The following is a 26,187-nucleotide window of genomic DNA, read 5'->3' as shown; positions in this document are numbered from 1 at the left end:
GCACGTTCCCTGTTGGATGCCTTGCGTCAGGCCTGCTGCGATTAATAAATCAGCCATTTCAATCCTCAGTCCATTTCAAATGACGTCCAGCTTGTATGCCAGCCTGTGATTTATCACTAGAAGGTGCTCTCTTTTATTTTATGCCCAATTTATAAACTTTTTTTTTTATTCCTCTTCCACCCCACCATTTGATATCACATTCACTCTGTCCACCAGGCAGCGAGACAGTAAATTTATGGTCCATGAACTCTGGAAGATGACATCAATGCAAAAATGGGTTTCTGTTGAGCGTCTTTGGGCAATAAATTCATTGGAGAATCCTTGCGGGGCGGAGACTACGGGCGCTGTGAGGTCACGGGTGGGTATATTATATATACACACATGCCACTGGGGGGAAAACAACAGGAACGGCAGAGCGGCTGAGTGGGAACTTTATGCTAAGGAGGTCAAGACTGACCATCTCAGTAACACGCAATGGAGAAGCTGGGATGGAGCTGTTTCTTTCTGGTCAGTCTGTCCGGGCCCCTCTGGGCTGTCCCTGTGGCTAGCTCCAGTGACCTCTCCTACTGGATCTCAGGTAAGATTTCTGTTGATCATCTCTCTTTAGGCAACACATGAAGTTACCCTGCAGTGGAAAAAGTGCTGCTAAGCATCTCTGGTTTTGCTATTGCCGAAAGCCCAGCTTTTTTCAAAGTTCAGTGACAGAAAGGCTAGTTCACACATCACTTAATGACAGGGCTATAGGAATGTGTGAACTGAACCCTCCTTGGACAGCCCTGTTTTTGGAAGCAATAGGAAAAGACTGTTCTGTGGGGATTGATCTGTGACGACCCAATTCACACATGCAAACAAGCCCTCAAGGGATGAGCTTGTATGTGCGAATTGTCTTCTACGGCTGGAACTTGGCACAGTGCGTAGGAAGCCAGGTAGTTTAAATGCCTCATGAGTTCCACCGTTGGCAGAGTCAAAAATGAGTAATGTTTGAAAGGTTCCTGTTGCCAGCCTTTGAATTCTAATCGCTGAAGAAGAAAGTAAATTCACCTCTGGAAAGGTTGGGCCAAGGCAAGGAAATTTCACTTCTCAGCTTCACAGGATGAAAAAGACACCACGGCGACTGTAGTTTGGTGCTGAGTTCAGAGCTGATCTCAGCAAACGAGGGGAAATTAAATGTGGAAGGAAACAGAATCTTTTGGATAGCAGCAATGCACCTGCCAGGATACTGGCTCCACCCAGTATGCTGGAGCTGGAATATAGTACACATTTGTTTAATATCGAAAGCCCTACCCCTGTATGTCATCTCCACGAGCAAGACGATGCCTGTTTTCAAAGTGCCCAGTTCACAAACCAAAAGGCAAGTGAGCTGACCTCTTCAGATCTGAAACAAACAGGGGTCAACAGTTGAAATTTGACCTTCAAATCTTGGAAGGAGGCATGCTGAAGTAAAATATCAAATGTGCACATTGATAGCAAAATGTTTTTTCAACATTGGAATGTTTTAGACTTGTTGGAATCTCTTGGTTGTTTGGATGCGTGCAAGCATCAGACACAAAATATGAGATACTGAGACAGTGTGTCGTGTAGCCTTTAGAGTGAGATCCAGGAAATTTGGGTTCAAATCCTCACACTGCCATGAAGTTCCACTGGGAACTTGCTTGAGGTAGTCTATCTTAAATCTATCTCACAGGGTTGTTGTTAAGGATAACACAGAAGTAGGGAGGAAACTCTGTATGCCACCCTGAGTTTCTTGGAGGATGGACAGGAAAAAATGTACTTGATAGACAGAATATCAAATAGTATTTACTGTTACCTGTTATGGAACACACTGTCATTTGTTACAAACAGGATGTTGTGCTCCATGGACCTTTAGTTCAGCAAAACAATTCATAAGGGGAAAAAAGGGAGAGAATGCATGTAAATCTATGTGAAGAGGTCCCCCATTATTCAAAGTGTTGTTTATACAGAATTACATTGCTTGGGGTTGGCTGATTTTACTCATGGGCTTTTTACAAGAAATGAAAATAGAAAATGGGTGGGAGTTTGTAACAGTGCAGTTTTCTCTGTTCCTTGGAAGTCTGTGGCAGTCCCTGCCACCTAAGTCTCAATAAACCGACTATACTGTTTGCTAGACATTTCTCACACTGCACCTGTCCTTGAGGCAGGTTCTCCCTGAGCAGTGCATCTGATGTCTCTTTTGTGTCATTTTCACTTTACAGCAGTCAATGAAGATACAGGGTTAAATTTGGAGGCGCTGAACAGCAGGAATCGGGGCTCCCTTAGACAGATTCTTCCAAGGTTACTTGGAGCACAGGTGGACAATCAACCCAGTAAATCTGGTGAGTGTGGTTTCTGCCCTTGGCTACTCCACACATGCATGTATGCATGTACGTGTGCACACACACAGGGCCATATTAACATTAACCTGCATGTTCTCAAGGATTCCACCAGCTGTTGTGCATTCAAGTGTGCATCCTTTCAAATCTCCCCCTCCCACAAAATAGTGCAGACATCTTCAGAACGTTGACTGACAGTTCTTTGCAAAGCTGCATTTTGTAAATTGCTCCTCTTTGGAAACAGCTCATAAATAGCCCCACTCCAGGATTATAGACCTGTCAATCCAGTGATGACAGCAAAACAAAGGCGAGAACCAGGTACCACTTAGGAAAGCTATGCCTTGCATGTCACCACTGAATCTATTGCAAACTATTCTGAATTTCCAGTTAGGATGCAGAACTAAAACTAAAAAGGCACCCAGTCAGAGAACCTGGATACAAGATACTTGAACACTTACAGCATTTCCATGTACATTTGTTTGCATTCCAGGTTTAGGACACAACAGCTTCACCCCAAGAGAAAATGTCAAAGAGGTAAGAAACCAGCAGACCTGTAAATGGAACAAGAATTCTTCACTGTATCCCTGTTCAGAATTAAACACACAGGAAGTGGGGAAGATCATGGGTGGGAATAGAGATTCAAGGTGTGAGATGTTCCCAGACAGGAACTAGTACAACCGAAAAAGGGAACACATTTCCCATGCTCTAAACTTGGACCGGCCTCTGGTTACTATAGCCTCTTAACTGCTCAGAAGCCATCTTCTGAACCAAACCCAGTCTCCTCTCCCAGCATCCTGTTGCTTCTTCCATCACCTCTATTGCTTGGGGCGGACAAGTAGGCAGGTGTGGGTATGCTGAACCAAGAGATTCCCACAGTTGCCTTTGCATCCACTGTGCTAACCAAGCCATTCTGTGCACTTTTGCATCACTGACATTTTAAAATCTTTTGCATAATTTATTCTGTTATTCATGGAGATGGAGGTACTGAAGCTCCACCCCCAGCTTGGATAGGCCATCTGGTCAGCCTTCAAAATGTCAGGTTTTCCCAGAAAAGACCTATCTGCCCTGCTCTCAAGTCTACGTCCACTACCAAGAGGGAAGAAGGCTCCACAGCCACATCTCACTTGCATGAAAGACGGTGTGCATTCCTTTCAGAGCAGAAAGGGCCAGAGTCAGAAAACCGAGTCCACCTGATGGGGTTGGCCAGTTGGCCTACTTCATTGAGGACCGAACCTTTTGCACATACAGCACATTCTCTGCGTTGGGCTATTATCCCTTCCCAATCCCAATCCCAATTATCCCTTCCCGCTCAAACTCTAGACCACCGTTAAAAGCGATTCGAACTCTAGACCTTGTAAGAGTCTAGTGCTGAATCAACTGAGCCATGCAGAAATATCACTTTGCTAGGCCCATCATTAAACCTCTGAACAATCTAGTACCTGTTAGATTCCCCCCCACACACCTTATCACATTGAAGGCATATTTACTGAAAACGTTACAGAATTGAAAGATGGTTCAAATGGCCCCTACCCTATGGAACGGCCTGCCTGAAGAGGTCTGGAGAGCCCCACGCTCCTGGCTTTCTGCAAACGATGCAAAACTGAAGTATTCAAAAAGGCTTTTTTCTCAGCTAGGAGAGCGATATTGTAGGAAAGGGGTCCCAGATGTTTCGCTAATGAGTTAGGAACCATAAACTTCATCATTATGTTACCTTACATATTATCTATTGCTTTAAATATGTAATCCTTTATACTACCTGTGCTTCAGGATTGTTTAATGTCAGTCCTAAAATTGATTAGGTTCTGTTTCAGCAATTCTTCAACCCCATATTGGATCCTTGCTAATGTAAACTTGTCTTCATTTCCCCTATGATGGAACTGTTCTTGACACTGTATGGAAATGCCTGCTCTTGTCCTTGCTACTGATTTTACTATTCTCACACTATGTAATCTGCCTCGAGTCTCAGTGACAAAGGCGGAATATAAATAAAATAAATAAATATAGCTGACAATATACTGCAGAGAATCTGGCCATCTTGCACCCCTGGCCAGATTGTACTCAGGGCACCTACTCCCACCCACCACTTTTAATTGCCTGTCTGATCTTGCCTCTTGTGCTCTTGTTTAGGCTCTCTTTGGAAACTTCCCCAGGACTGCTTTGCTAAACCGCTTACTGACCAAGGACAAGAAACGGAGCAGCCTCTCTGAATGCTTCTGGAAATACTGTGTGTAACCAGCTGGGAGCAAGCCACTCCACATTCCGCACATCCACTCTCGCCTGCCCTGCTCCTTAATTTATGAAGATGTTATTGAGGACGACTGTACAATTCTGTATACAAAATGACAATAAATGTGACATTGGCAAAAAACAAACTCCCTACTCCTTTGTGTTTGGGAGGTGAATAAATTCCGTTTTGCAAAGACTGTGTAAATGAAGGATCCTTACCTTGTGTGCAGGCAAAGGCAGTGAGTAAGGCAGGTTGAAGACATTCCAAGCATGGCATGTGTTAACCATTTCTCTGTGCAATTTTTCCATGCATCCTTTCAACCACCCATTTCAGTAAGATCACTGTTCCTGCAGTTTTGCCCATGAGGAAAGTTTGGTGCAAAGGTAAGGGAAGAGACTGAGCCCCCGTGTTCCAGGCTGAACTTTTAATTTATGCCAGTCAAACCAATACAAGCATGTTTATTCCCTAAGCCCTGCGCCTTCACAATAAAGGCAAGGTGTAGGGGCACAAACAAGACTGCCTGGCTTCCAACTTCTAATGAATACAGTAACTGGCACTGAGATATGGGTTAGAAGACATTTCAGTGATGCCCGCCATAAATCTCCGTCTAGCTATCTCGGACACTATAAACTTGTCCTATAAATCACATCCAATTTTGATGCTTCTTAAAAGAAAAGCCAATCCAATGAAAGGCCCCCATTCCGTCAAGAACACATTTTGAGGCACGCCACAAATCTTCCCGACAATCAATAAATGATCTGGGCTCAGACACAGCTTGGCAGGAGAAACACAGCAAGAAAAGCTCAAGCTTTTCAAATGAAATGATTGGCTCTTTTTTATATACAGTCTTTATGTTCCGTTTCTTTTTGTAAACTCTCCAGAGAGCTTGTTTGAGTCAAAGCATATTGTGCTTACTTTATGCATGTTGGAGGTGTGAGTTCTTGTTTCAATTCAACAGCATTTTTTTTTTTAGTAGGAGTTCTATTGGACTGCTGTTCTAGAGTGTGGATATACTGTTACGAACACCACAATGCCAGCCAATGGCTACTTAATCTATTGGTAAATGTGGACATCTTGTACACTAGGTGGGGGGACAGTAGAGCACCATTTAGTTAAAACATTTCTGACATTCTCCAAAATCATAATCAAGATGGGTAGTACTAAATATAAAGAGGAGTACTAAATATCATCTTCAGCTTTTCATTATCCTCAACTTTTAACACATTGTTGTCATGCTGGGTGAGTGCATACTAGTTGCCAAACTTTGAAGAGACGCTTTTCCCACTCACATCTCATTTCTAGATGAATTGTCACTAGCACCACCTGTACTGGCCTGTACTGTACAAAGGAGCACCACTCCTTTGGCCTGTACTGCAGAACCATGAATAGTGCTGTCTGCTGAAAGTAGACAATGGTACTTTAATTTCAAACCCTACCTCCAAATGAATTGTTTGGTGGCAGCAGCCCAAGATACTAAATGTCTACTCAATGGCTTGCCCATTTCCCCAAGACAACCCAAATTACAAAACCAAACTCATCCAACTTAAAAACCCCAGGATCATACAACCAGTTAAGTGTTGCCCCTCCCCAAAAGCAATTCTGAACTTTAACGCCTTGGGCTTCTACCTTCTCCAAACAGGCTTCCTTGGGTGGGCAATTACATGTAAGGGCACAAGAGCTGAGAAAACCGATTAACTGCTTTGTACAGGGGGCTACGGTAAGGAGCCAACGTCTCATTAGGATCATGAAGCACCATTCTTTGACCACTGATTAGGCATTATGAGACGAAACCTTTATGCCCCCTGTCCTTTTCAGACTGGGAACTGAACCAATTCATTGTGCCTGGATCTAGCTCCAATTATCCTCCTCCTAACTGCCCGAGGCAGCAGCCAGGCACATTTCCCACTATACTGGTTAACTGTAATGTTCTTGCACTTGAGAAAGCAGTTCTTAGGAGGAGGTAGCATGATTGGAGTTGCAGAGCCAGGCTCAGTGGTATTCGAAGATCTATGTAAGGATAGATCAATTGGTATTAAAGCAGCTGATAAAGGGGGAGAGATTGTTATTTAGGATACCAAGGATTACATATAGGAAGCTGAATGGCAATTAGGGGACATGACAGTTTATAGGGCTCAATGAGTTTTCCAGAGTTCCTGTTTTATACGTAGCCCAAAATTCATAAGGCATCCAAGACTTCCTTCAGGTAAGCTTACTGATTCTAGTTCTGATACCTTCGGCCAAATTTGTTATCATCATCTTCGTCCTTTTGTTTCCACTACGAATCCTATGAAAGGGACTCTACGATTAAATGTTGAAGGTGGAAGGAATTCATTTTGGCACAGATGTCTTACTAATCCTGGATATAACACCTTTAACATACCCACACACAGATGCTCTTGAAGGAGCCAGATCTTTTTGGGGTCACAGGGAGGATTTATGTCCTCCTACATCATTCTTGTTACAACTGCTGGAAATTGTGCTAGAGAATTATTTTTGGCTTTGGGACCAAGTTTTCTATCAGACTCAGGGTGTGCCAGTGTGGAGTGCAGTGGCACCCACTACAGCCAATTTCTTCATGTCTAAACTTGAAGATATGGGCCGTTTCCACATGACTTACCGGCCTCAGGAGTGTTGAACAAAACACGCGGAAGATAGCATCTTCTTGCTGGAAATTGTGTCAGGAAGAAGCGATGTCGCACAAAACTCCTGGATGATAGTGTCTTCCTGGCGCAATTTCACGGGAGAAGACGCTATCTTCCGTGTGTTTTGTGCAACGCTCCAGAGCCCGGTAAGTCATGTGGAAACTGCCCTGTTCATTTTCTATCCATTCAGTCCTTTTTTGGAGTGTTTTTTTTGTTTACCTTTCATCAATGATATATTTATCATCTTTTGGGAAAATCTAAATCTCTCAAGTTTCACTGAATGGTCTTCACTCATCCCTGAGTTTCAGGGATGAGTGAAACTGAACTGGTATATTTAGATACAGTGGTCTATGTGTCTGCAGGAGTCTTCAGTAACAGTCCCCATGAGCTTCTTTTGTGAATTTCTGGCAGCAAACACGACAACCTGAACCCTCTTCTCCCCCAAACAACAACTGGGGACATCTAACTTTCCATTTACTCCCATGAACTCTTACAGAACTACACCAAAAGCACATTCTTCTTCTGAAAATAAACATGGTGGTGTAATGAAATTAAAAAAAAAAACAGAAAACAAAAGAAAAAACTCCCTACTAGGAAAAATGGAGAAAAAAAACAGATAGAAATGCTGAAAATCTCAGCAATGCTGCTGTCACAGTGACCAAACTGAAGTGAGCAAGCAGGAAGGTGCCTGACCCCTTCCTGCCGACAGGTTGACAGACCTTCTCCAGCCAAAGGGAGCCCCAAAGATGCAAACTCAAGCTCTGGAAGGTTTTGGAAATACTGTGAAAGCTGCAGATCCCAATTATGGAACAGCACAGAAAACAAGATGAGTAATTCTTCATGGTGCCATCTCACTAGCTGAAGAACATTAACAAAAATAACCGCAAACATTGCAGAATTCTTTTTCACTTGGTGGTGATAGATCACAGTAAAAAGAACAGTGAGTAAACTTACCCTCAATAAAAGCCAGTGCTCTCTTTAAGAAGAGTCTAAAGTTAGCACCAGTTCCTTCATAGATAAACCATTTTTTATAAAGGAAGCTGTTTTTTTCAGATACAGACATCCTATTTCTAAAGGCAGATTTTCTGGTGCTGAATTTGTCCTGTTACTTGGAAAGGCAGAGTCGCTTTTTTTTCTAAACCTCTGAAACTGTTAGCAGACTGACAATCTATTACATTTATTTAAATAGGGTCCAGCAGACCATCATCATAACCCAGAAATGTTTTTCCCGATTTTATTAAAAAGAGAAAACAATATCAATACACAGAACAAGACAACTTGTAAAATACACTTTAAAATATATCATACAAACAAGTTTGCTGATAGCCAGCATATAAATCCAAACTAAAAGATTTAAATTCAAAGTGCATTCTAAGTTAGACTGATTAGAAAAAAAATTACCCTATTATAATGCTACCCCAGGAAAAGCACTCTTCTCTTCCTAATGAACCTTTACTGCCTACCCTCGGTAGTAGCTTCAGCATCAGATAGCACCATTTGAATATCAAGTTATATGCATGGCAATCCAAGGCTGGCACCAAGGCATTAAATCCCAGCCACCTACTTCTGCTAATCTACTAGGCACCATTCACCAGGACATTCTCCTTTGCAAGATCCACGGACAGGAGTGAGAACTGGTAATGGATTATTCTCCCCAAGGGTCAGATCTGTTCACTGCTGCCCTTCACAGCAGCGAACAGTGGCCAACTGAGGGAACTGTCTCCCTGTGACTCTCCAGAGAGCCCTTGGCTCCATCTTTCTGATTTAGTGAGGCCCCCATGGGGAGCAGGAAACACATCACTGCTGCACACAGAGTGGCACTAGTAATGTTATCCTTGCAAAGCTGAAATTATCTACCAAAGGAAAAAGTAGCCATGCATCCCTGGTGAGCTGTGAGGGCCCATCCTGAGCAAAAGACACTTGTAGCAGGTCACCCCACTTAGCAGCCTTTCCCCATTAGGCTAGCTCTGCTGTAAAAGAACAAATTCCATCATTGCCAGAGTCACAGACCCCACAGGGCACTGATATTTCACATGAAGACTCTCCATTAGACAAGTTCTTATCCCCTCTCCTAGTTAGCTAAGGCAGAATCAATGGTGGGGCAAAGAAGGGTGATCACCAACCAATCCCACAGAGCTTAGCGCTGCATTGCTTTTCCTGTATGAAACATGTATTAGGCTGGGTGTACAAGATTCAAGAACTTTTCCAGATATGAATTCAGTATGTGGTGATGGTGGGGAGGCACCTATTGTCCCCACTAGCCAGGTCAGTGCTACTACAGTAGGATAATTAATAACGCTTTTCCTCTTGCTTCCACTTAAATACAGAACACCTCAACCAGCCAGTGAGCCCATCACATCAATCCAGACACATGCACATTACAAAGCTGAGAATCAGGAGGCTGTCCAGTTCCATTATGGACAAAGATCCAAAGGAGTTAGTTGTGTTAGTTTGTAGTAGCAAAATAGAAAAGAGTCCAGTAGCACCTTTAAGACTAACCAACTTTACTGTAGCATAAGCTTTTGAGAACCACAGTTCTCTTCGTCAGATGCATCTGACGAAGAGAACTGTGGTTCTCAAAAGCTTATGCTACAGTAAAGTTGGTTAGTCTTAAAGGTGCTACTGGACTCTTTTCTATTATGGACAATGAATACAAACGTGGAACAAGCAAGTTTAGAGCTAAAAGGGAAGTGAGCGTGCTCTCACCCTGGTGACAATCACACCACTGACACAAAAAATGCTTCAGTTTAGGGCAAACATCCGTTCTTGCCAATGCTGTACAAGCTCCAATGAGCATCAGTTGGTAATTTATAGCAATTGCCCCACTGCACCATCCCAAACATAATCCAATATTATTTATGATAATTTCCAATTCTTAAAAAATCAGAAGCGGAAGAGGAAAACTGACTCTGGAACCAATCTGTTGCTGAGGTGAGGGGAAACACTGTGGGGTGCCCATTAGCATAAGGCCAAGGTCACTGCCACGGATGAGGGCATACTGGAATGGAGGCACTCTTCACCACCCTTCTTCATCAGGAGCTGCAACCATGCAGCTGGTATTCCTGCTGTTGCATGTGATACAACCCTAGGAAGGAAAAAAAAATCACGTAACTAATACTCAAGTGCAAGAGCATCAGAAGAGCCCTGTGGGACTGGATCATGGCTATGTCCAGTCCAACATTCCTTTTCCATCAGTGCCCTGCCAGATCTTCTCCAAAGCTCAGATTATCCCTCGATGGTGGATTGTTTCTTCAAGGCTGAATCACTGGGAAGAGATTTTGCGCACCATTCCCTTCACTTCCAAGAATAAGCACCTGTATACTTTTATCTATCTTCTCCCAAGACACAAAGGCAGGGTACAAATATTCTAAAACAAACACAACCATACCAAGTGCCAAAATTACAGCTAATACCAGATACCCAAAAGCCTATACTTTAAAAGTCTCAGTTTAGAGACTGGAATTCCCAATCCAGTGAAAAACAAAACACAGTGTTAGTGAGCTGTTATGGTGAACTACCAAGGACTGTACAAAAATTGAAGTTTCCTTACATGGGTGTTAATTTCTTGTGGGATAGTCTGGGTGCGAATCCAGGGATGCACCTCGGCCAGCTCCTCCTTCTGCCCCTTTGTGAACTGAGGCTGCTGCTTGGTCATTGCAGCCAGCTTTTCCAGGTCCCCTTTCAGCACATCCTCTTGCATCCTGCAAATTACAAGAGTGGGGATCAAGCACAGCTGAAGTTCTAACTGTATCACGTCCTGCAAAACATTCCGCATGAAACTGAGCTGGGATCCAACACCAAGAACTGATCAGATAAAGCATGTCAGCACCCTGTTTCACTCCCAGAAGTGTAAAATCTCAAATTAATGTTACGTGGAAATATGTATAATTACATTTTAAATAAAGTCTCTTTTTTTAGAGAAAAGCTAATGGGGGCTGGTTGCAAAATTTACTGGAAAAGTAAACAAGGGGTGTGATCCGCCCTTTCCCAGCCTTCACCTCAGCTCTGCTCCAGATCACCTGCCCCTTGAGGTGGCTTTTCTCAAAGGAAACAAAAGGTCTCGGGTTTTAGTTTTCTGGCAACAGCACAGAGATGTTCTGGGATCTCCTCCCTCTCTCAAGGTAAGACCAGTTCAATCATCAAGAGGAGTTGCATGTGGCAGCACATATGAGAACTCCTCTACTGACTCCAACCACCAAGACTTGGCAATTCCTTTCATTAAAAGCAGAGCTGTTCACATTTCCCGCATCCATCTATCTACTACCCAAAGCAATCTAGATTTGGCATGAAATTTAGTTTCCTGAAGATACTGTCAGGGAAGGGAGTCCCACAGTATCCCTCTAGGACTCCAGCAGTCAATCTGCAAAGCCCTCTTTAGTGAATTTCTGCATTTTCCAAATGTAGACAAAGCAGCACAGTATCATTATTCAAGCAATTTTGGGGAAAGCTATGCCTGTGTGCTTCCTAAATAAAAGGGTGGGCGGAAGAACTTTCTGAGCATTTGGCACCTCTTCCTCGATCATAAGCCTTCCATCAATTTTCACAAAATCCGCCCAAAGCACTCCTTTGAAGCCAATTTCAACACCAAACTGACAATTCATCTTCCTTCTTTCTCTCTTTGCCTCCCCTCCACCACCATCAGCAGTAACTGAGCCTCCTTTGTGCATTACCAAGCCATGCTACTTTCATAAAGCAGTCAGACATCTGGATGCATCAAGTTCTGGGGATCAACAAAAAGAAAAGGTATTTCTCCTCACCACTTTGTCTGAGCCAGTCCTGATGACTTACCAAGTAGCAAACCACTATCATCTTCTACACCAACCTGGTTGGCTGACCAGATGCTCCTTGTCTGTCTTCTTCTCGGTTTGTCTTTTCTCTTTTGGAAACTTCTGAGGAATTGTTGCTGGCAAAATATTTGCTGCTGTTTCCACTGCCTGCCAAGAAGCCAGAAGGGAGCAGGGAGAAGAGTCACATGCCTCTGCCAGTTGGTCTCTCTGGTTTGCTCCTTCTGAGACAATCAAAGCAGAAACATCTCCCTTCCCAAAGGTTATAGAGCTCCCTGCTCTCAGTGGCTTCCCTAAAGGCCAATCACACATTACGGAAGGGTCTTAGGAGCAGCTTCCTGGAGCTTTCTTCCAGTTGCTACCTTGTTAACGAATTGATACAAGATCCTTTCCACAGTGGAATATCAATGTGATTCCTGCATCCAAAATGAAGGTCAGCACACTGAATGGGAGGTTTTGTGGGTTGTTCCTGACATGGAGCATAAGGTAGAACAAGAGATGGGAATAAAGGCCAGCAGGCTACTAGGATTCATGGCAGACTGTAGCCAGCTCAAGAGGCCTACGGCATCAACAGCAACCAACTTTTTTGACTCATGTGCTACATGTGCCTTGAGGAGCCTTTATATGTAGCCTATCAAGCCAAGAAGTGGGCTGCAGTGTAGCACAGAAGAGACAAGCAACCCAGGATGGCCACCACTGGCCTACTGGCCCCATAGAAACAGGCAACCAATATTTTAAAACACACTACTGAAGATATGGGAAAGCTATCAATTGCTTATGTCTATAGAAAACATAGGCTATCCAATCACAAACTTCTCTTACAAACAGCATCACTTTGTTCCCATTTCAAAAATCTCATTCCTTTCATGGCCCTGATATTTAATAACAACATAATAATAACAACATTCGATTTATTTACCGCCCTTCAGGACAATTTAATGCCCACTCAGAGCAGTTTACAAAGTATGTTATTATTATCCCCACAACAATAATCACCCTGTGAGGTGGGTGGGGCTGAGAGAACTCCTAGAAGGTGTGACTGACCCAAGGTCACCCAGCTGGCTTCAAGTGGAGGAGGGGGGAATCAAACCTGGTTCTCCAGATTAGAGTCCTGCACTCTTAACCTCTACACCAAACTGGCACTCAAGTTTAAGCAGTAAAATAAGGTGATGTCCAGCTTCCCTATCAAGGATGCCCTACCTGGGCCACAGGCAGATGTTTCATTGGAGATAGAACCACTGGAGCCAGACGCTGAAGAACTGGATTCTGCAGAACCAGAACCAGTTCCTGACTGAGAATCCTCATGGAGCAAGAGGTCAAACAGTTCACTGGAAACAGAGTGGCCATCATTGTTGCTGCTGTCCTCCCCATCCTGATCCTGCAAAGGAAATGGGACAACACATCCAATCACTCAAGTCAGATCTCAACTCAGTTATGGTTCTGGTGGACAGCAAGAATTAGCCATTGTTGTCAATTGGGGGTGGGGCTAATGGTTCTGTGAAAGGAAAAGGTTTCTGGCCACAAAGCCAAGGGAAGACCTACACGAAACCAGTACAAAAAGTATGCTTTAAACCGGAGCATTCCTTCTGCCAATGGAAACCACACATGGCAAGCACCCTTGGTGTCTCTGTGCAACACCAGAAGATGCCATACAGCCACAGAAACAACAGCATACCCCACAGGCACCAAGTCCATCATTCCTTTGCTTGGCTGTGTCTCAGTCACAGCCTTGACAGACCACTTCCATTTAGGACTATGCATTAGCAGTGCCAGCTCCCCCAACCCAATCTGGCTTTCAGAGTTAACATTTTCTGCTGGACAGCAAAACTCTGAGTATGCAGCAGAAACTGGAGGGAGGAATTTTGTCTATGCCCATGTATGTTCTTCACTACTTAGCTGTATCATTCCTGGGAGACAGAGGGAGTAATAAGAATGGTATCTTGCCCTCTGAAGTGGCTCTCAGAGCCAGAGGGACCAGCAGGAGAGGAAGTGAAATGTCATATTCAAATTAATATCTCACATGCAGAGATCCCACCTGACACCTTAGAAACACAGCTCCACTCCAAACAGAAAGGAGCAGCATGGGATGCAAGTTGCCAGTCAGCAGTGCATACAATTGCAATGCAGCGCTATGTGGCCTCAAAGAACTGTCATCAAATTTTCAGGAAGAATTGCTAGGAAGCAGCTTAATTATCTGATTTCTGCAACACTGTTACTTTTAACTCTGGATCTGCCACAGCCCCACATGAATATGTACATGTAAACCAGTCTTTACAGACCTAGTGTTTTCTTGTGTGAACAGAGCCTAGGGACTTACACATTTTGTCTCCACATGTGTCTTAGCTGGCACTGTGCTGGGCAGCTCCAAAGGTTTGGGCATCTCTTCTTGAAGCAGGTCCAGCTGCAGCGGAGAGCTGCTCCGTGAGTTACTGAATAGTGGGGGCTGGCCGTCACAGGCCTCTTGCTGCTCTTCCTCAGTAGACAGAAATGTGGTTGATGGTGATATAGGCTCTACAGGCTCTGAAGCTGCGGGCGATGGCATTGTGGAAGGAGGGCCTGGGGTCATTGTGGGGTTGTAGGCGTTAGACGTTGAGGGGTACTGAGCATGGAAGAAAGGCTGAGGGAGTGGAGTGGACACTGGAAGGCTGGGAAGCAGTACAGCCATGTATGGAGCAGGAAATGCTGGGATGGGCTGTATGGGTACAAGCAATGGGAGGACTGGTGCTGTCTCTCCTGAAGGCCAAGTGTGGCCCCCTCCCAAAGAGGCCACGGGAAAACCAGGCACCAAGTAAGGATTGGCAGCATGGATCACAGTGGGAGGGTCAGGCCAGGATCCTTCTGAAGTAGCACAGGATGGCTTCTGAGCAGTTGCTCTCTTCCCACAGTTTCCATTTTTATTGAAAGATTCTACCTGCTTGAGGCGTTTGAATTTTCCCTGTTTATTTCTTTTGCAGTTTACTGGGCTTGTTGGTTTGGAAGGGAAATCTCCTAAAGAGGACAGAAAAAATGCAGACAAGGTAAAGAGGAGGCAGAGGAACAACAGCAGTAGTTCAGGAGATGATGCTCTACTGCCAACCTCAAGATATGCTGAAATCAGTCCTGTCACCGACTATTGAATATTCATGCAAACATGGACCACTCTCTAGACCTGTCCAACTGTTCTCCTGACAAGCCTCCATACTCTCCCTGGCCCATTCTCTCAGCTGTCTCCAGACAACAGAACATGCATTGCTTTGGGGTCAACCAGTTCCACCCCCAACGTCCCACAGGTAGGTTATCAAAGCTCAGCTCTTCCTTAAGAATATAAAATCACAGAAAGAAAACACTCACTTCTCAGTATCATATTCCAACAAGAACAGAAACCATTAAAATGTACCACAAACTCTAATTCATATGAAGTAAATGTAAAAAGATCCAGTCTAAACTGGCTTCGGGTGCTAGAATCCTGTTGAAAGCATAAGCATTCTTCTTTAAAAAGCACTTCTTTTAGGTCTCTCTTTGTATACTAAGTAAAGCACAATCTGTTTATGTGAAAAGTTGGAACATGACAGATTTCTCTACATTATGTTGGAGCTGTAATATAATTGGGCTAATATTTAATGAGTGGAGCAAACCATGCAAGGACTTTTTTAAACTCGAGGGCAGAGATTATCTCATTTAGAGTATTGGTCTTAACACAGAAGCACAATTTGTACTTTGTCATGTATGCCAGATTTTTAATGTTAATATTTTTTATTACTGCAGAAGCATTTATTATTTAGAAACGTGGGCAGGATTGCAGGGGGACATGATTCACGGCAGTTAGAGCTGAAGATGATGCATTTTTAAACTACTTGCTTGCAAATTTTGGGATTTGCCCCCTCATCATTCCTTCTAGCAGGGTTGCAGCTGGCCTGCTTGCGAGACCTCTTGTAGTACCTCAACACTGCCAAAAAGAAACACAGGTGAGCAGCCTCCAATACCTTGCTGGCCTTGCTCCGCCTTTAGCCCGTTCCCGTTTACAGCTTTCCCAAGAAAAAGAACTGTTGCAGTCCTGCCTCATTCACCCATCTGGTTGCTTGTTCCTACCTTGCTTATGTGAATTAGTCTGGTTGCTTCCAACCTGTCCCTGCTGGAGGTAAGATCTGTAGTGGGACAGGCACATTCTCTGGCGGAACTGATCCACATAGTTCTGCTCCTCCTTCTGAGTGTGAGCTGACAGGACCTCCTTTGTCAATCCAAGCAGTTTGATCTCCTCCAGGACTGCAGTTGGGATCTCTGCTTGCTCACTCTGCAGAGTGGCCTCGTCTATGGCAGTCACTTCTGCAAGAAGAAAGGAAGAACCCTCAAGCAAGGCAGTTGGTTGTGCTTCAGGATCTCATTTATCATAAGCCAAATGATTCACTGAGATGTGGGGCTGGGTTACTGGAGGCGGCTCAGGCTACAAGAGGGTAGCCATGACAGATAAAAGACCTCAGGTAAGTCAGACTGAGAGCATCTGAATCAGTGTCATGGGAACGAGTGGCGCTGTGAGATTCTGGCCTGTTGGGCACTCAGCTGTACCAGTTTCCTTACTTGCTGTATGCAATGGGATCAGCCAATCAATTTTTATATTCAGAGGCAAAGGCCAAGCCGTAGAAGATTTTCCTACAGTTTCAGAATAATACTATTGCTTTATCTCAGTTATACCTTGGGTACTCCAAGAATACAAGTGGTGGGTTGTAGGACTGGTGATCACATTCACACAATCCTTATGTCAGTTGGTAGTATATTTCTCGCTAAATTCATCAAACGAGACACACATACTACCAGATATACAAAACAAGTATTCACCTCCCTCAGTAGGGACTACAATCCCTTCAAGACACTAAAGGATAACTCTGAAGAGAGAAAGAGACAGGAGCAGTGCATGTTGAGAACAAAACATGTATAATCATTACCTGAACTTTAGTTTTGGACTCATTAATTCCAGAAAAATATTTATTAGGAAGAGGGCAAGTAGAAGAACTATGGACTATTTTTATTTTGCATTCCATAGCATTGAGACATGGAGGAAACAACAGGGGGGAAAACACACACTTAGTTTGAGAAATGCCAGGCCAACCTACCAGATTCGGGGTGTGGAACATGCACAAGGGTGCTGCTGTAGCTGCACTGGCTGGTAATGGACACCACACTCAAGGCCATGGTGGTCAGCGACAGGTCTGTCATTGGAGGAGCTGCCACGGCTGTCGATGCTTGTGGCTTCATGGCCCCTTCTGGCATGGGCACTACTGGTGGTGGGGAAGCAATGGAGGACAATCTGGAGGCATCTAATGGTAAAGTGGCAGAAGAGTCAGAACAAATGGTTTAAGGCTGCCCTGCGACTGATATGAAGACAGAAAAACAACAAGGATTTCTCTTGCTCAAAACAAGCCCACTGACCAATTCTACTATGGTGTCTTTCATGGCTAAAAATTTGAAAAGGAAGAATTTTAAGTTTTAAAAATCTGTATGAAACATCAGTATACATTGGTAGCATGGATTAGCAATGTCACGCAGTAGCTGACACTTGAAACAGATTATTTCTGTAAAAATGTTGCTGCATTTTCTGTTACCTTTGAAGATCTGTGATTCATTCTGGATTAGCTGGACTGGTTTGTCATTATCTGATGATGAAGAGGAAATATTTGCAGATTTGCACTTCCTTTTCAATGCAGGAACATTGCAGCTCTCCAGGTACCTGCCAGTCAGCAAATCAGAGTCATGATCTTACTGTCATCATTCAGGGAGAGCCACTGATTTGGGGCTGTTTGGACAGATGGGGCTGCCTTTATTTGCTCAGAATGTGACTGAAAGAGCAAGCAGAGTCAATTGCCTAAAGAGTATGGTGCTTCAATTCAGTTATCCCATTAGAAGTGGCACAAAGCGATACTGCTGAAGCCACAATATAGCAAAAGATTTAAGTACTCAGAAAAACCACATAAAGCAATTTCTCTGCAGATGAAGGCCTAGACCTTTTCTAAATATTCAGAGCAGAAAATATAGAGTGCAGGGTAAAACTGCATACGAAAAACTTTCATTTTTCAATCATTAAGAATTACATAAGTTTCGGGCAAAATCAGCTGTTATGTCTCCTATTTTCAAGTACCCGTGTAACTTCATATAACTAAAGGCTCCATAAGCCAAAAGAAGAATCCCAGGGAAGAACCTTTTATTACATTTAAAATGTCCAACCACTCCCTCACCCTGACTTCACCAGTTGTCAAAAACAAATGGTTAATCGCTGCGCTAACGCACGCTGTATCCAAATATGCATCACAAACAAATTAATCATTATAAGCACAAAAAACCAAACAGCAAAAATGTTATCCAGCATATCAAGCACCTCAGGACACATTAAGGTGGCCAGGTGCATGCCTGAATCCCGGAGAAGAATTTTAGGGGTGGGGCATGGGGAAAAGGACATCGGAGATGAGTTGATGTCACTTCCTGTTAGAATCATAGCGACTGGGAAGATGCCTACAGCATTGTCATAGCACTTCTAAGTTCTGGCCAGAAGTGATGTTAATATGTTGTCAATATTCCCCTGCCCGCCATTTTCGTCCCACCACTCCTGAGCACTGGCAGGGGGAGGGGAGCATCTGCAGAAGACTGCTCACACCTTCCATGTTCAAGAGAGAGTGGCGCGGCTCCGGTGGGGCTGAGGGGGCACCGGGCACTTCGCCCCATTACCTGGGCTGCACCGGGGCTTGCAGGCGTGTCGGTTTTCCTGCCCCACCCGCCTCTTCTGGCTGAGCTATGTAGGCAGGCGGCAGGAGGCCGGGCAGACTTGCCTCACTCCAGCGGTCTTCCACGGCGCCCTTTTAACCTTGTGCGCCCGCGCAGGCGCACCAGGATATAAGTGCGTTGTCGGATAGACGCTAAGGGAATTATATAGTAGGATGGGAAAATCAATCCTGGTGCTATCCAGGGAGGCGGGTGTATGTCATTTTCCAAGCAAATACTACCAAATTTGTAGGGGATCTACTGCTGACTGTCCTTTAAAGACCACTCCCCACCAAGTTTCAGGAAGATTGGACCCCAGGGGCCAATTCTATAGGCCCCCAAAGAAGGTGCCCCTAAGCCACTCCATTGTCTCCTAAGGGAAAAACGTCAAAGCTGGACTCCCACTGCAGAAACACACGGGGCCAAAGCTGCCAGGGCCATGGCACACTCCCAAATGCAAGCTGAGCTCATCCCAGAGAATACCCAACAGAAGCAAACTGAAGCAAGGGAGTGGAATCCCTTCAGAACAAAGTGAAGCAAGGGGACCAACATCATACCAGAGATTCACACCTGTTCCACCCAAACCAAATCGAAACGAGGGACACTGTTGCAACTTAGCCCAACAGAACCAGTGTCATCCTCAGGAGCTAGGCACTGGGTTCAGCCAGTGGGGGAACACCACACTACAGATTCAGTATTGCCCATTCTGACCTGGGAAAACCAAATTATACTGAATCAGCAAAAATTCAGCTTCCCCCCCCGAATTCGTGAACTTCACACCCTGAACTTCACTAGAAAAGCACAGCACGTTTCTAGATTTCATTACAAAAGAAACTTGCATGAATTTTTTCTCCATCTCCTCTGTCCACAAGATGACTGATCACTGTTGTGTTTTAAAATCTATATATGAGAACCATTTCATTAACGATTTGTACGTTAAAAGCTTTGGAATTGTTAACATGTTCTCTTCCATCTCCCAGAATAAGCAACAGACACTGAAATGTTCTCACCATATTACCTGATAATGCTGTCCATGCAGTTAATTTGCTGATATGACAGAATACGACGTGTGCCTCCTGAATCACCACAGTGTACAACAGGTGCGTCTCTAGCACTGTCACTGCTCACAGTGTAAGGCAAATCAGAAGTTGTACGTTGTTTGTCTAGAAAGAGTAGAGGGGAAAGGGAGCCATCTTAAAACATGGTTGAGAAAAAAGGATCAGAGAGAGAAAGCATTACCGATTTCAGTTCTCATTCCAGCTCTCATGATTCCAATATCCTGACTGCATTTTCAGATTGCTAAATGTTTCTTTTGTAAACAGACTCTGGATTTCTGTACACAGTTTTTGCAAGCCTGCAAGGGCACCTCATTCCACCATGTACAATGCTGCAGTCTCAAAGGCCAGAACCTTCTATGTGAGTTCACCTCTTGGCAGCTCAGCGTCCGAAACTCTTCCTCTCTTCTTCAGACGCTTACTGTGCGACTCAATGTACAGCTGCTGGCCCACATTCTTCAGCCTGTTGATGTCCACAAAAGCCTTCTGTGAGGGCAGAAGATAAAAAAAGGTAGGAATGTAACTGGAAGGGAACTCAAGCAGACATCGAGACAGTAATAAGATGTATTACAGTAATAAGATGCTTAACCATCCTGCATTAGAGCATGGACACTGGGCAAGATCTAGCAGTCCCTGAAGGCATACTCTGCTTCCCACATTGCAGGATAGAAAGGATAGAAGAAGCTAGGACAATCACAGTAGGGCGACAGTTTATGGCTCAATGGCAGAGCATCTGCATGTGTGCATGAAGGAAACACAATTTTAATTCCTAGCAAAACCATGCATTTTAAAACACAATATATAGAGCAAGATTTAAGCCCACTAGAATCTTAAAAAACCAACAAGATCATCAGATATCTGGGAAGGAAGATTTGACTCACAAAAACGTATATCTTGCAAATCTTGTTGGTCTTTAAGGTGCTACTGGACTCAAATCTTGCTCTTCTATAGCAGACCAACACGGTTACCCACATATAAATAACATCCTGTATTTATAACCTGTCTCCATTTTGAGTAGACTGCTCATGCTCAGCAAATGAAACCATTGTACAGAAGTTTGACATCTGCAGTCCAGTTTGCTGAATTCTGCATTATTGCTTCAGACAAATTTTTAAAATCCAAATCGACAGTTGGATCTAACCATTTAAATTCAAGTGTTTTTACTTGCTTTGACTTGCTTCTCTCATCATCAGCTTCCCTTGTAGTTCATATGTAATGAGCAGAGTTCTATATTCCATACTAACACAATCTCAGGGTTTTTTTGTTTTGTTTTTAAGTCTACTGAATCTGGCCAGTAATATTAACAAGAACTTACTGTTTCCTTCTGTATTTCCTCCACATCATTTCCATTGGAATCACTGGAAGATGCTACACTGACGTAATGTTCATAAGATCCATTGCTAACAAGGCTTCCATAACCACTTGAACCATTGCTATGAACTGGCTGCAGAAAAACAAGGACACTTTTCAGAGCCCCAATATGGAAAGGGTGGGAAATATCTTGTTAGTGTCATTAGTCTTAATAATGTAGAGTTCGATGCACCTTGCAGTCATGCGGCATGAGCCTAAGTGAAGAATTGCCTGTCTGATGTTCCCTCCTTTTACCTGCAGAAGCAGCCTGTAGATCTGCCCTTGCAATTCTGTGATCTCTTTGTCAACACCATTTCCCTCTCTGCTTCTTACAGCAAAGACATCTTCATTCAGAGGGCTCCTACAAAACATTAATGGAACATCACATTGAAGCCAGATAAAGAGAAGTCTGTGGAACAAGATTATACAATATGCTGTTCAAGGAACTCTTTAGCATCAGGAAGCAATGCTGGATTATTAACCTGAGCTTTGTAAACTGAACAAAATCAGACAGCAGGATGATGGTGTAACCCAAGGAAAGCTGTTACCCTCTAGAAATAAGAAACTGGCCTTATTGGCTGGTTTTAAAAATAATATGATTTAAATGTTTTATTCCCCTCTACCCTCTGCCTTCATGTACTTTAAGGACCCCAAGAAACAAAACCCTCTTCAGATAAGGAGCTTCTCTATACAAGAACTGGATCCTGAATGAAAAACAAGCCAAAGCCTAGGGGATGCTTGGGGGGCCTGCTTATGCTTTGAAAGGTATGAGAGAAGCACAGCCACCTAGCACAAAGGACCCTACTGGAAATGCCCTCCAAAAGACCTATAGCCACTGGTATTTTTCATTGTTGCCCACTTCTACTTTCCAATTGCAGTGGAAGAAATGGTAGACACAAAATAACAGGTACCCGAGTTAACAAAACACTGGGACCTCCTATGAAAGTCTCTTTATGTCAGACAACAGCCCTGGAAGCTGCACTTGGAAAAGAAAACCGTTTACAGCAATCATGGAATGTCCAGCTGACCAAAGAAGTCTGAATTCATACATTACAAAGGCTCATATGTGGTTACGGACAATTGTTTTTTTCCCTTCCTTTCTACATTCAAGAGTTTGGAAAAAAATCCTTTCTGCTTTCATAGCAAATTGTAGTTTTAAAAATATCTGAACAACAAAACTATGCTTTGTTCCATCCCAGACAAGCTAGGATTCCAACTGCTTTCTGACTGTGGAGGGAAAATAGCACAGCTATATGATTCAGATGCAACAATAAACTATGCTCTCAGAAGTAAGCCTAGTTTTAAAGCCCTTTTAACATGTCAAATGCTTTACCTTGTCAAGAACATAAGAAAAGCCCTGGTGAATCAGACCAGACGTCTATCTAACGATACATCCTGTTTCACACAATGGCCAACCATCTGCCCTTGTTTCCAAACAGGACACAGAGGCCACAACTTCCTTCTGAAGTTGCCTCCCGGGCACTGGTCTTCAGAGGTTTGCCACTTCTGAACATGGAGGATCCCTTCAGTCATCATGGCTAAAGCTACTAATGGACTGATCCTCCTTGAACTTGCTTTTTAAAGCCATTTGTGCTAGTAGGAATACTCCATCCACTGGCAATGAATTCTGCTATTACTCACTTATTGTTGGCCTTCTCAACAGCTTTGTAAGGTAAGTACTCCAGTTTTACAGATGGAGGGAGAAACATGGAGCTAAGCCTAACCTGAGTCAGGATTTGATCCCAGGTTCAATCCAGCCCCCTTTCAGCTCAGGATGGTATCAGGAAGCAAAACATTGGAACAGAAAACATGGAGGCTTCGTTAAGCTTACGTTCTGACTTTGTGCCGCCCAATGACAAACACAACCTTCCTGCTCCATGGATTCACAAAGCTGGACCAGCTGGTATCCACAATGATGTAGTCTCCGTTCTGAGTACAAAATCTGATGGGCGAGTGTTCAAACGGAGGCTGACCTGCAAACTTCAGAACTGCATGGAAGTTGGGAGGCAAGAAAACAGGCCTGGACTGTTAATACTGTGACAGCAAATGATTGCTTTTTTGGGACATATGGGAAGGAGGAAGCGCATGCAAGGGCTGGACAATACAATACCACTGCACCCTTCTGAAGCATATGAAGAGGACAAAAGGTTTAATCTAAACGGAAAACTAGGACTTGCTGCAAGCTCTATCACTCTGAGCAGGTAAAGAGGTGTTCTCCTCCCCGCCAGGCCAGGGTCTGCTAGACATGCCACACAACTCATCTCCTTATTTACTTCATTTATACCCCACCTTTCTCCTCAATGGTGATCCAGAGTGGCTTACATCTTTCCCCTGCCCTTCAGTTCATCCTACCAATCACCCTGTGAGGTAGGTTATGATGAGAGTGTGTGACTGTCCCAAGTTCATCCAGCATGCCTCCATGGAAGAGTGGGGATTCAAATCCAGATCTCCCAAACCCTAACCAGTATACCACACTGACTTTCCAGTCTGTGAGAAATGCCTGTCCAGTTTTGGGATGAAACTTCACATAAGTGACTTTATTTATTCATTCATTTACAAGCCACGTTTCTCAATGAAGGTAGATTACAGAATTAGAAAACAATTCACTAATGACAGGTATAATCCATTCAACAGTGCAATAGAAATAGATTTCTCAGTTGGGGAACAATGAACTTAAAACAATATAATCTACCCAATAAACAATATAAAGGGGAAATATTTATATTTTTCTATATTTTTCAGAACTAAAACTACAGTCCTATTCCTTTTAATAAAAAGCCCTCTTGAATAAAGCTCTGTAAAAAATAAAGAAGAAATTGGAATAAAATCCAGAAGTTGAGAAATAAATATGCAGGACCAGGAGAAATTGTTAGGCTAACCATGGCTGAGGAAGCTGCTATACCAATATGAATTTCCCAAGACAGCAGATACCATCACTCCTGGACAAAGTGAGTTAGTGGTGGGAAGACAAATAAGTCCTGGGTGTTTAGAACTCCAGGTCATCCCTGTCAAACCTCTCTGTTAACTAATCCAGTGGCAGGGGAGGGAAGTCAGGAAAGCTTTGTGTTTTCTTGTGTCTGACTGTCTCTTCAAGGATATCCCACGTCTCCTTTTGTGATGCACAGACTTGGCAGGAATTTCCCCAAGGCACGCATTTGGCAATCTCTTTCCTGAGGCTACAGTTCTGCTGCCAATGGCAAAGCGTGCCTCGTTACACAAGAAGCACTTGAGTAAGCTGAAGGACCAGTACGGCTCTGCCTATATACATCCCAGGAGGATGCAACTTGGGACAACGCTTTCAGGCAAAGGGGTGCCGGCAGTTCAGGCTTACCTTTGCGATGAACAGCAACCATCAGAGGACGATCTTCAGGATGGAGATGCATCAAGATAGATGTTCCAATCAATTCCTGGGGCAGGTATCCCAGCAGAGGAACAGCTCTGAAAAACACAGCTGTCAGCTTATTACAGGACAACACCAAATGCCACCCTTTCAAGCATACCCTTGCTGTGAAAGAGCAAAATGTTTTGCACTTCTATCAAAGGTAGGCAAAAAGCACCAGCAACACAGACAAAAGCAACTGGTAGCCAAGCTTAGCTTCATTGTGCCTGGACCAGCTTCAGCTGAAATCCTCCTACCTCCAGCCTTATCATTTTAGCTCTTGGAACGCTGTCATCTTCCCTCTCTTTGGCTGTTCCCTTAGCGATAAAAACTTAGAATGCAAGTTCGGAACAGGATTTTTTTCTTTCTTTTACATCTTTCTTGTCTGCCTTTCTCCCAAAAAACCCAAGGTAGCCTTTGATTGTTTTACTGTGTAAAGAGTCATGTACATCAATGGCACCTACATGGTAACATAACCATGATAAGAACTAGAACCAGACTTTGTGATAAAAACATGAAGCATAGTAGAGAACCAGTGTTGCATAGTAGTTAAGAGGGTCGAGCTAGGATCTGGGAGACCCAGGTTTGAATCCCTGCTCCGCCATGGAAGCTTGCTGGGTGACCTTGGGACAGTCACACACTCTCAGTCTAATCTACCTCACAGGGTGGTTGTGAGGATAAAGTTGAGGAGAGGAGAATGATTTAAGCCACTTTGGGTTCACACTGGGGAGAAAGACAGGGTATAAATGAAGTAAATAAAAAAGAAATCAAAGGGTCTTCCCTAAAGTTCAAGTTACATTAGAGACATGTTCCCAATGTTCTCAAATTGGAAGATTTGAGGAGCAATTCTAAGCAGGTGTACTCTAAAGTAATCCCTTTTTTATTCCATGCATTTTATTCACAGGAAAGTGTTCTTAGGATTGCAGCTGCTTTAACTAGTTGGAGATAGGCTTAACTATGAGATTTTCCACATTCAATGGGATTGATTGGCATAATTTACACTAGTGTAAAGAAAATAAAGTACATGCAGTAATGTCTGCAATTGTTATCTGCAGCTATTCCCCTTTGAAATTAAACATGCAACTTTACATATTTAATAGAATTACATTCATCTATAGAATTACCTTTAAAGTGTTTTTTGTTTGAAAATTGCCCCATAGAATCCAAAAGGGTTAATATTTAATTTATGTTTTGGCACAACCAATTGATTTCATTTATTGTATAGTGCTTTGTTTCATATTATTCCAAGAGAACCCAGTAACAAAACACCACTTTAGGAGGACGAAACTGACAGATGCTTCCAGAGATCCTTGAAGTCAACATCCTGACTGAATGGATTAGGAAGTGTGCAGGGTGTGTCAGAAAGTGACAGCTGAATGTTCACAGCATCCAGCAACAGGCAAAAAGGCAGCCAACGGTGTTGGGAATAAGACTTTTGAGGATTATCTACTAGAATTTGCTGTCTGATGAAACAACGTTCCAGCTTGACAAATTTCATGAAAGTGTGCATCTGGGGGATGGAAGAGAGTCTGTTTGCTATTTTTGGGGGGATCTTTATATACAATTTTGAAAACTCTTAAATTTGCAGACGATGCTCAGGAAAGCTTTTTTCTTTTTTAAAGCTTGTAATTTTAGCTGTCAGATTTTTGTTGCTTCTTATGATGATGTAAAAATTAAAAATATTTCATTCGTGA

The 26,187-nt window shown here is 43.4% G+C and overlaps 2 protein-coding genes across 5 annotated transcripts in view; one reads left to right on the top strand and one right to left on the bottom strand.

The window, feature by feature from the left end:
- The first annotated feature begins 474 nt into the window (after window positions 1-474).
- On the top strand, window positions 475-4,562 carry UTS2 (urotensin 2). The gene is made up of 4 exons (XM_055001435.1): window positions 475-577; window positions 2,214-2,333; window positions 2,821-2,864; window positions 4,458-4,562. Exons 1-4 carry the CDS (start codon window positions 475-477, stop codon window positions 4,560-4,562), a joined length of 372 nt encoding a protein of 123 aa, XP_054857410.1.
- A 5,239-nt stretch (window positions 4,563-9,801) lies between these two features.
- PER3 (period circadian regulator 3) overlaps window positions 9,802-26,187 on the bottom strand; it is a 31,798-nt gene continuing 15,412 nt past the window's right edge. For all 4 annotated transcript variants that reach the window (XM_055002064.1, XM_055002066.1, XM_055002067.1 and 1 more), the window contains 14 exons: window positions 24,446-24,552; window positions 22,946-23,102; window positions 21,370-21,475; window positions 21,080-21,208; window positions 20,136-20,250; window positions 19,728-19,872; window positions 17,560-17,684; window positions 17,071-17,274; window positions 16,052-16,285; window positions 14,301-14,971; window positions 13,184-13,361; window positions 12,022-12,133; window positions 10,750-10,900; window positions 9,802-10,284 (listed from right to left, as the gene is read on the bottom strand). In XM_055002064.1, the coding sequence (XP_054858039.1) occupies window positions 10,216-10,284; window positions 10,750-10,900; window positions 12,022-12,133; window positions 13,184-13,361; window positions 14,301-14,971; window positions 16,052-16,285; window positions 17,071-17,274; window positions 17,560-17,684; window positions 19,728-19,872; window positions 20,136-20,250; window positions 21,080-21,208; window positions 21,370-21,475; window positions 22,946-23,102; window positions 24,446-24,552 (2,503 nt within the window). In that variant the 3' untranslated portion in view covers window positions 9,802-10,215. The remainder of the gene's footprint in view (window positions 10,285-10,749; window positions 10,901-12,021; window positions 12,134-13,183; window positions 13,362-14,300; window positions 14,972-16,051; window positions 16,286-17,070; window positions 17,275-17,559; window positions 17,685-19,727; window positions 19,873-20,135; window positions 20,251-21,079; window positions 21,209-21,369; window positions 21,476-22,945; window positions 23,103-24,445; window positions 24,553-26,187) is intronic.

The sequence above is a fragment of the Eublepharis macularius genome, chromosome 17, assembly GCF_028583425.1.
Source record: "Eublepharis macularius isolate TG4126 chromosome 17, MPM_Emac_v1.0, whole genome shotgun sequence".
Lineage (NCBI taxonomy): Eukaryota > Metazoa > Chordata > Lepidosauria > Squamata > Eublepharidae > Eublepharis > Eublepharis macularius.
The sequence above is the reverse complement of the archived record's forward strand: the minus strand, read 5'-3'. Positions and strand labels throughout refer to the sequence as shown.

Bases quoted from the DNA above. Each gene is read 5' to 3' on its own strand.
- UTS2 (XM_055001435.1), top strand. From the start codon at position 475: ATGGAGAAGCTGGGATGGAGCTGTTTCTTTCTGGTCAGTCTGTCCGGG. The intron at 2,334-2,820 runs GTGAGTGTGGTT...TTTGCATTCCAG, and splicing joins CAATCAACCCAGTAAATCTG to GTTTAGGACACAACAGCTTC. The intron at 2,865-4,457 runs GTAAGAAACCAG...GCTCTTGTTTAG, and splicing joins CAAGAGAAAATGTCAAAGAG to GCTCTCTTTGGAAACTTCCC.